Here is a 10,876-nt window from a genome sequence, read left to right on the forward strand (position 1 = left end):
ATGCTGGGTGGTTCCGTTGTTGCCTTGCGCGTGACCCGTAAAGCTTCCCGGGAGACAGTCTGGTTGTAGCAGAGCTCAGTTGTTGGTCAGCCGTCCTTTCGTGCTTTGACGTGTTTCATTTGCGAAAGTGTTTATAAGAACTATATACGAACGCTACTTAAAGGTGTTTGAAGGCGAGCTCGTAGGTGAGAACCCTTCTAAACGAACAGCGCTGCTTTGCTCTGCACACCACGCACAAGGAAACAACACACGAAGGAAGTGCGCGGTGTAGTGTGTTCTTTCCTCGTTCGTGTGTTTATTAACGCTTGTTTTTTGCAGATGTCAACGTAGATGTTCGTTTACGCGTGTCGCGATCTCACCTTGGGCTTGCTCCCGCCGATGGAGCCCGGCTTGATGGAGCCGGTCTCGTAGAAGCGCGTCAGTATCTTGGACACGCAGCCGTGCGACACGAGCAGCTGCCGCGAGATGTCGCATGGCCTCACGCCCATCAGCGCCAGTTCGACGATGCGGCGCCGGATGTAGTCCGGCAGCGGCCGCCCGTTCACGAAGACGCCGCCCAGCTGGTTGATGCCCGCCTGGCCTGCAGCGCGAGTACGCAGGCAGGTCAGGGGGCCGTCTTCGAACGCGCCATACTATGTAAAGAGTGGCCACTGGAGCCTTTTCACGGCGTGGCAAGGAAGGGTCTGACCATCCGCTAGATGGCGTACCCACCCTCCCTTTTACTCGTTTGTTAAGACATGTATAATGAAAGAATGATCACAACAAAAGGGAACTACAAGCATCATCGCAAAAGTAAGGCACCACGAGATCGACGCTCGAGCTCCTCCATCTTCCTCGTCCTGTCGCTATCTCGAATCTTCCACCTGCCCGTTTGGTTCGCCCAATAAACCTCTTTACACATGTAATAGCCAAAAGGATTATGAATACCCAAAGTTTGACATCAATTTTCTGCAAAGAAGCAATTTTATTAATTTGTGCAATTTTCCATGTCTGCTCTACATTATACATGTGCGGCTGAGCCAGTTAATGCCTTACAACAGAAAACAGTAAAGTATGACCAGAAAGTGGTGTCTTTCTGCATTTGTTTTGCACAAAGAGGCACATTCATGTGGTTTAGATGTACTGTAGATGTATTCCCTTTGTGGACGCATGGGTGTGTAGCGTAGTGGTAAAGACATTCGCTTTCGGAGCGTGAGGGCACAGGTTCAAATTCCAGCGTCGGAACGATAAAAAAAGTTTTGTTATTTTATTTATGCTGAAGACGTTATCGGGTCTGACCAACCACTCATGGCACTGAAAGCAGCGCACTTAGCTGGGCCGCAGGGCCCTGCGGGAGTGTCCGCTCTTTATGTAAGCATGTTTCTCTATGAACGCACTCCAGACATTGGCGCAGACGGAAACTTTTCCATTTCCGCTAGTTGAGACACCGTCCCATATCCCACGTGGTCCTGACGATGAAAGCAGCCGTCGCAGCCGGGAATATTCGTCGGATTCTATAAACCTCTCGTCGAACATTCTAAGATTAGCGCCGGTGCTTGCGTTAGCTCTATGAATAAAGTGTATCGTTCACGTTGTGCGCGCGTTCTTATCGAAAGACACTGAAATACTTGTGAACGTTTCCGGAAATTTCGGGTGCAACGTACTTCGTACGAAAAAGTGGTTGCACATGTGGCAAGCCGGTTACATAAAAGGAAAAAAAAAAGCGCGCGCGACAATATAGCAAACGTGCCTCCTCGTTCAGCTCCTACAGAGCGCCGTCGTCCGAGTTAATCGCCGAGGACATGGGACAAATGGGTTAGTTCTAAGGAAGCCCCCTAGGTGGAGAAATGTGTGCGAAAGGCGATAATAAGAAACGTCGTCTGTATATCTGCCTCTTGCACGGAGCTGTAAAATTTCTCCTATGGTGCAAGGGATCTTGACTTGTTCTCTTTACTTCTGGCACCGTGTTCCTTTCGAACGGACTACAAGGTAATTCGTTTCACAATAGAAGCGATAATTCTACTCGACGAGATATTGCGTATCAGGACGGAAAATTTCTTCGTCAACTTTCGAACCCCAAAACTGTAAACAACTTATGTGTGCCCTGCGCTGCGCGCTTGAAAGCACACATCGGTTAAACCTCCCACGCTCCCAATAACAACAAAGAGAGACGATATGAAAAAAAAAATGGCTAGGCCAGCGTATCGCCTACTTTTATTACACGTTTTCAAGCCAGAAGTCCCGATATTTGACAACTGAACTGACAGAACGGTGGGCGAACGCTTTAACTAGAAAACAAAGCATTTCCAACAGGAATAAAGTCAGAAAACAAAGGTAGACTTGAATCGACAGCCTCCCGCCAATATAGAACGATTTCGAAACCGCGGTGGTTGCTCGGCCGGCATCGCGGTAAGTGATTGCTTCGGACGGCGTGCGCGCGTATATCAAATACGAGATGGCCGCTTCGCGAGGCGATCGCCGACCTCGGCTGCGTGGTTTTTAGTGCCGATGTCGGTAAGTAATGAGAAGGCTGGCGTTTATACCTCATTTTCTCGCTGACTGCATCCCATTCGTGGTCTCTACACCCCGGGCTATAAAAAACACTGGGGTCTTGCGCCATTCGTTCGAATCGCCGCGCTTGCGCAGAACGCTTTTGTAAAACGTTGAGCTCTCGTTGAGAGCGTATAGCCCACTCAGTCGGATCGACTATCGTGGCCGACTTCAAGACACGAAGTGTCTTGAAGTCGGCCACGATAGTCGATCCGACTTGGCAAGACATGATCATAACGCCAATAAAGCTACTAGGCAAAGGGTTGCTTTCTTCGCATCTTAGCTTTGCGTGAAGCAAAAAAAAAGCGTTTGGTATACACGTAAGAGATTATTATTATACAAAGTACAGTACACAAGGTACAGTAGACACAAGGAAGGGGCAGGGTTGGCAAAAATTATTGCCTAACAAGGTGCCGTAACCCGTCCAAGACTATGAAGCGCAAAAAAGCACTAATGTACTCATGGTAATAAGGGCTGCAGCGCGAGCACGAAGGTGCTAGAAGATACAGACGAAAGGCGAGGCAAGAAAAGCAAAGAGGACGATAACATTCTTGCCTCGCCTTTCATCTGTTTCTTCTAGCACCTTCGTGCTCGCGCTGCAGCCCTTATTACCGTGAATTCAAACCAACTAGCCCAAATACCCATTCTTCTTCAGTAATGTACACATAATTTAATTGTTTTAACAGAGAAGCAGCCGCATTTACAAATTTTTTATAAGAACTTATAAAAAAACGTTGGATGAACACTTAATAAAGTACAGACCTGCCTGCAAGACTGAGTTTATAGCAAACAAAGCGAAGAATATGTGAAGAAACCCAAATTTATCGAATGTCAAACCAATTTATTAGAACTCATACGAGTGTATACACTCGTGACATTTTGGAACAAATACTGAGTAGTATTTCGATAAGCTTGAACACGAGGACTGTGCGTTAGATTAGTACTTACAAAGGAGGCAAAATAACGGGCTCTGGCAAATGTCAGTGCCATATACAGTTCCCCAGCTTTAATTTAGCGCAGTTAGTGGCGCCACAAGATAGTGTATGCCATCCACTGTACGTCACTTTATTTGTTTACATATCACGTACAAGGAGCAAAATGCGGATTCTTTGTTTAACCAGCCGATGGGAGATTTACGTCCTTTTTATGTTCGTAACAAAAATACAAAAAACAATATGCAAGAAAGAAAGGAAAAAGGAAGAAAAAGAACGAAAAATAAAAAGACAAAGCAGCTTTACCAGGGGGCTTGCTTTCGAATCGACAAGAATTAACGATTACTTCTCGTGATAAACGACCAAAAGAAAAAAAAAAACCCTTAGGTGTTTTTAGCACGCGCACTTACAACGGAGAGAAACAGCGTTATAAAGAAAATATCCATTCAATCAGAAGTGAGACATAAATAGGAAAGCCAAGCACCTGATGCCTCCCCCCCCCTCTCTTGTGTCGTAAACACGTCAAAATATTTCGGCTTGCTCGAAATAGCAACAAAGAAACAAGCATGATAGGTTGACCGGGGTGGTGCAATAGAAAACAATGGCGCGGAACGGTCGACCGGCTGTCATCGAGGCTTGTGTCATCACCGAACCGCTGGAGCTAGTGACAGTGGCGGCCGTCAGGGGGTGCTCGCATAGCCGCCAGGGGGAGCACGCTTCGCTGCGCACCCGTCGGGTCCAACCACACAGCGGCTAATAAACGTGCGAACTGGAAAGACGAAGCTCGCTGGCGAGTGTTTCACGGTTCGAAGACCACGAAGGCGCTAGTCGGCAGTGTTACGAGCTGGACCACTTGTGTAACTTTGGTACCAGCGTTGTGCTTATCAGTTTATTTTATGCTTTACTGGGGAGCCCAGGAGTGTTTTGATAACAGCTGAGCTGTAGCGTTCGCGATACGTCTAATCTGAAAAATGCGTTTCTGTGGCAAAGGTTCCTTTACAAGTATACTTCAAGAGAACTTGTTCTCGGTATATTTGGTGTCTAAGCTTGCTTAAGATGTTTCATAATCTCTACTTGACTTCTAGGAAGGAAAATGAATTGAAGAGAACTGAATTTCTCGCATGGGCACGCTTGAGTTACCACTGTTTTGTGTTATACACATATTGTTACGTGTCGGAAGGAAGGAAGTTCGCTGATGATGGCAACCCACCGCTGCCATCAGTTGTTATGGCTCGGAAGGAGGAACGCAGGAGGATACGAAAACAGAACATAGGTTTATGTCACTATTTACACATATTTACAGAAAAGAAGGGATAGTGGTTTCACAAACCACGAGCGTGGTGGTTGAACGTTACATAGTTGAGAGCGACGTCCAGCACTCTGCCGCGTCGTTTTATGCCCTGTCGGGCTCCTCCTCCCCGAGTCGAACACCAATCACGCACACACAGGTGAGGGGGGGGGCGAGCATGCACCGTCCACGTGAACACTGCACTGTGGTGGCGCCAGCAGGGCTCTTCCTCGTCGTGTGTGTGCCGCTACTCGAGAGTTCCCACGATCCTGGCAGCATACTTCAAAGGGTCCGCCGATTTTGTTCGCTCAATTAGCGGGGTGATTTGCGGTGGCCGTCGGTCTCCTCCAGGAAGATGCTGTCTTTGTTGGCCTCTCTCGAATGGTTAACGGCGTCTTGGCGACACGACGTCTCGTCCTCCGGCTAGCACGTACAATGCCTGACGAGCATAGGCAGTCGGCCGGTCGGCTTGGTGATTGGGGATCAAAAAGGAACGCCGCTCCTCTGTCAGCTCTGGCTCTGGTCACAACAGCTTACCGTCGCCAGATGAATCACCGAGGTCATCAGGCACGCTGCTGCTTGAAGGGGCGACAAAATGGTCCGCTTTTGAAGGACGGGAACTCGCCTTTGCTTGTCGCATGGTCTGGGTAATTACTCAAAACTTCGACAGCGTCTGGCAGACTGGGCACCGAAGGGATTGAGAGACGTATCTCCAGGCCAAACCTAACAATATACAGCCGCTTATTGCCATGGACTTACGGCGGCGGCATCTCTTGAACATACTACCATCAGTTTTGATATCGGAGGGGCAGTTTCACACTGACGTGTTAACATACACTGACGTCATGGGGAAGCAACAACTCACGACGCTTATTTTAGCGCTAGTTTTACAGTAATTTGCCCGACAGGGGCGTGGTGGGATCTGAACGTTCCTCCTGATCAGCCAATCTTGTAGTTCAGTGATTTTGAAGAATCGCTGTTATATGGTCTAATTACCACTCCCACTTGCGTGCCACGTTGGAGCTTAAATATCGACGTAGAAGGTTTCGATGCGCGAAACTCCGTTCGATCAAGACATGGATGCAAACTTTACACGTCGTTAACACATACGCTCGCACATCGTAAAGCGTGCTATAAGTGCTTCCGAGTATGTGCAACACCCGACTAACGCGTCGTTATGCGAATAGAAGAATAGAGATTTTTTTTCTACTGGTGGACTATATGGAAGGGAACAATAGAAGCGTTTTGTTTGCACCATTATGAAAGCAACCTCGTAAATTAGAAGCATTTACGAACACACAAGTGTGGGAGGCATTGTGTATAACGAACGGATGCTTTCATGTAAGGCAAGACGTTGCCTTTCGGATTCCGGTCAGCACCTTATTGTTCAGCGGAGCATGTTGCACGTATGCGTATCAGATGAACAGGAACAGTGCGTCAGCTTATTTCAAATTGGTGTGCCGTCGGGAACACCGTTAAAAATTATCTAACGAAATGTGAGTTGGAGTTCCCGATCTCACATAGATGTTTCCATTCTATGGTAACTACCCATATGAATCACTGTTGTGATCAACCCGAATTCACGAACTAATTTGGGCACCAAACCTGATTGAACGCAGCTTTTCCTGAACTAAATGATTAAAAAAAGTGAGAACGGGGAATTTTTTCTGTTTTGTTGATCAACACAAGTTTTTCTTGGAGCATGAGCTTTAACGCTGTCGCGATGAAACACTTACGCATCGTAGTTATGACACTAACTGTAAATTGACAAAGGTTCGGGCCATGCCCATGCACAGAACAGCGAATTTAGCACACTCGGGGCACTCGGTAGCGCTCTTGATGTTGCTTGAGGCGATGTTGGTCGCTCTGGTTATTTCATGATTGGTTATGCGATGAATAGCACTAATCATCTCCTCGAAACTTTCTTTCTCGGTCCGTTCGCGCAAGAAACGCATTCGTTCTCCACGTCATCACGGAATCGGTAGCCGCTCATTGCGTCACGTGACCTGGCTTGCATTGTCCCCTATATATTCCTGGACTGCTTTTGCTGACATTCAGACGTGCAGGCTTGGATTGTCGGTAAAAAGAATGCTATGGAAGCTTGTGGATGTAGCCACGTTGCACTTTAAGGTTCTGAAGGATCGAATCATCGCTTTCTCAATTTTACGAAATTTACAACCAAATAATTCGCTCGTGATCATAACTTCGTTAAACGAACTTTCAACAGCATGTCTTTACCGCAGGTTTTAACATCGTCATGAGTCCCTTTTCGGTCGCCAATCGGAAATCGTTGTGCGACTTATGCTGCTCACAAGTGTGAATGAGACTGTAATGAAGAAATGTATCTGAGAAGCGCTGCACTTACCAGTGTGCGGCATCAGTGTCGCCACCTGCAAGCAGAAAAAAAAATTGTATGAATGAGCGACAACGAGAAAAAAAAGGCATCGTTTCCGATTTTGATCATGATCATCCTAAATTTGCAAAGTGAATGATTGTCTCTGTACATTGTCATAGAATAACCATGCAGTCACAGCAGAGCAATTACAAATCTTATCACAGATTACACAAATATGGTAAAAAATGAATCAGGGTGGCACTAGAAATTTTTGGATTACACCACGGATTGAAGCGGCGCCACTATTTTGGCCGATACCTCCGAAACACACCGTCATTGCATCTGAAATTCCTTTTCTTTAAAGTATGTATAACGAGTGGAAATCTCTTATACACATGTCATTTCGTCAAGTGTATTATGTCAATTGTATTCAAGTGTATTAAAGCATTGAAAAAGATGCTCACACTCGCACCAGCCTGTAAATATTGCTGTTGTGTGGTCATCATTACTAATCGCTTTACTATGGTTTTATACACTATGACGGGATTTCTGTGAATCACTTGCCTATATACCTATGTTGTAAGTAGCTTCAGACGTAGTTCATTGCTGGTATATGTGCCATCTGAAAGACCCAGAGCTGTTAGTAGGAGGCAGGCTTTAAATGCTGCCGGTGTTTAAACACAAGACACAGTTACCTGCATACTGATAACGGTACGTGATAACGGTGTGGCCCTTACGGTTCGCTAAAGCTGTCTGGGAGTCCAGCAGGAATCGTGGCTTATTAAATCACGCTCTATAAAGAGCACCATAACAGGCAGAGTTTGATCCTTCATATACTTTGGGGTTTAACAAACACCAAGGTTTCATATGACGCGTATAATAAACATCATGTTATGAAAACCATGAGTACGTGCCGATGGTGGTGTATCGTGGAAAAGTTATTTGAAGGACATATAACAAAGAGGGTGTCTCGAAAACCTTCAGTGAACGAATGAATATTGTTCCGCCTTGGGTCGTATATTGAATTTAAGACCGACAATTTGAGAATCATGGCTTTAGTGCATACTTGCGTATGACAGTGAACTATATAAAACAGGAAGTTAGGCTATACGTGGGCAATCGTTCACATCTGCTGAAAAGACACCTAAAAGCTATGGAGTTTGCATAAGCTATGAAAATCAATAATTTAAGAAGGATTTCGCAATAAGATGGGCCTATAGCATAAAGTAAGCTTTAAGTATGTGAACAAGAAAGAGGGCGTAAGAAGTATACGACTGCACAAAAACAGTGCGAACTGCTTTAACTTTTTTTTTATCACTGAAAGTGCCGACCAACGTTTTTTTTATTCTTTGAGATCAAAGACATAATTACGAGGGTTACTGCATAATAAAATGCCGAAAAAAAACATTAGCAATCATTTCGGTTTTTCTATACGGACAGCATACATTACAATTGCGCGATTCCGCACGCTAACTTAAAAAAAAAATGCTTATCAGATCCTGTCTTGACAGCTTCTCCAGAATGTAAGCACCTATTATTTCCCTGGAACAGTGAGTCATTGCGGTCGAAAATAATGGAAGTGGCTATAACCAAACTTCGCGGCCGGGTTACCTTCCTCAACATTTATTTGCATAGAGCAAGTCAAGCGCTGTCTACTCTGTGTCTCTTCTGTAAGGAAGATGAAACAATTACTCAATACTTTCTATCCTGTCGCCGGTACACGTCTTTGAGGAGCAGATTAATAGCACCACCTCTTCGAAACTTGGGTCTGGAAATATCCGAATGACTTATTCTACCATTTGGCGTCTCTACTCTGGGCTGCAGTCACAGGGATGTTTACTACGTCATATAGGAATTTATCAGTAAGACTAAAAGAATACTGAGGTAAATTCTTCATTCTTTTAGACATTTAAATACTAATATTTAGTAATTAAATTGGTTGAATTTTAGCCTATTCATAGCTTATACTAGAAGTATTGCGAAGAAACACGTGCACACATAAAAAAATTCTTCTAACACTCAGCCGATCTCCTGCATTGGTAAGATCCATGATGAAAGGAGAATGGGGAAAAACGGGTTCTTACCAGTGATGACACCACCAAAGTCGATTCAGTGTACCTGCAACATTAATTGGGCTTCACGCGATGTAGATGTAGGCTAATGTAAGCTCCTGAACGGTAGGCGAAAGCGAAGGTTTAGCTTGTGCTTTTTTTCTTCTTCCCCTTTATACCGTTATTTTACAACGTCGGGAATCGTGTATCCTTTCTTTGTTTCGTAATGAGCAGCTGCGTTCGCGTAACTCAGCTTGCCACAATGATTCTAACAAAGCTAGAAACGGTTTTCTGATGCCTTTTCGTGTTACTCTTCCAACGGGTGAACAATAAACAGCCGTCGTAAATCTACATAATGAGCTTAAGAATTGCTCGGGCCGGGCAGGTTTAATTTAGTCTTTGGTTTTCCTTGTTAGCATGTTGTTTTCCATTAACAGCATCCCGCATGAATCCCTCCTCCTTGATCTAGAAAAAAAAATGACGTGGCGAGTGGTATACCTAATTGATTTGATTGATTGATTGATATGTGGGGTTTAACGTCCCAAAACCACTATATGATTATGAGAGACGCCGTAGTGGAGGGCTCCGGAAATTTAGACCACCTGGGGTTCTTTAACGTGCACCCAAATCTGAGCACACGGGCCTACAACGTTTCCGCCTCCATCGGAAATGCAGCCGCCGCAGCCGGGATTCGAACCCGCGCCCTGCGGGTCAGCAGCCGAGTACCTTAGCCACTAGACCACCGCGGCGGGGCATACCTAATTGATTTATTCATACGAAACCGTTCTTGGTGATTTCGGTGTCTGAGGGCACCACTGACTTGATGTCTTCGCGACTCCCTCCTTTTATGCGTCGCTTTATTATTTAGTAAAAAAAAATGTACAACTTACGATTTTATTACCTCGCTTCATCGAAATGATACTTTGGTACATCTTAAAGCATTTTTGAACGCACACGTGTTTCGACACGTTTTTTTCTCGCCTGTTCAGTCACATTGAGTGGACTAGCATATTTACTGGTTAACGTTAGCTTAGCGCCCATATTATACATAATGGTAAAATAGTGCAGGGCTCTCCGACACACTAAGCTCTCTATTGATAGCATAATATTAGCTGGATTTCGTGACGACCAGTTGTGCCCTCGCGATCTCCGACGACAGTGCAGCTCTGGCCGACTGGGTTGGTCCTATACGCCAACTCCTGACGCCGGTCCCCGACGACGACGACAGCGTAGCTCTGGCCGTCTGGATTAGCCCTACGCCATCTCCTGTTGCCGACAAGAGCTCTCGCCAGTGGTTCCCCGTCCTCGGTTCCTGTGATTGTGTTTCCATCTTTCCTATCTTCTCTCCTATCCCCTCGATATGTCCTCGCTCGCTGTCCCAGTGCATCTCTCTCTCTCTCTCCCTATATATATATATATATATATATATATATATATATATATATATATATATATATATATATATACCTTTTAATCCTATCCTTTTAATCCCTCCTCACCCCCATTCCTTGTGAGCTACTGTTGAGGTGTCGCACCAGATGCAGCCAGTTACGGGGCCCACATTTCTGTTCTTTTTCCGCTTATAACCACAAATAAAATAGCCGCTGCTGACTGTTCTAACCACTAACTCGACATTGCGATGCGTTTGCTGTTATGAGCGAGATAGGTGTCTGATGACTATATAAATGCCGTAATAGCACCAGTAATACGTTATAGTATAACGCCTCTACAGGAACATCTG

At 45.3% G+C, this 10,876-nt stretch overlaps 1 protein-coding gene across 1 annotated transcript; it reads right to left on the bottom strand.

Annotated features, from left to right (window-relative positions):
• Nucleotides 1-197: 197 nt before the first annotated feature.
• On the bottom strand, nucleotides 198-7,785 carry LOC142817215 (paired box pox-neuro protein-like). The gene is made up of 4 exons (XM_075894272.1): nucleotides 7,780-7,785; nucleotides 7,115-7,139; nucleotides 360-580; nucleotides 198-221 (listed from the first exon to the last, which is right to left on the bottom strand). The coding sequence occupies exons 1-4, from the start codon at nucleotides 7,783-7,785 to the stop codon at nucleotides 198-200; spliced, it is 276 nt and encodes a 91-aa protein (XP_075750387.1).
• Nucleotides 7,786-10,876: the final 3,091 nt, after the last annotated feature.

The sequence above is a fragment of the Rhipicephalus microplus genome, chromosome 5 (assembly GCF_043290135.1).
Source record: "Rhipicephalus microplus isolate Deutch F79 chromosome 5, USDA_Rmic, whole genome shotgun sequence".
Taxonomy (NCBI): Eukaryota; Metazoa; Arthropoda; class Arachnida; order Ixodida; family Ixodidae; genus Rhipicephalus; species Rhipicephalus microplus.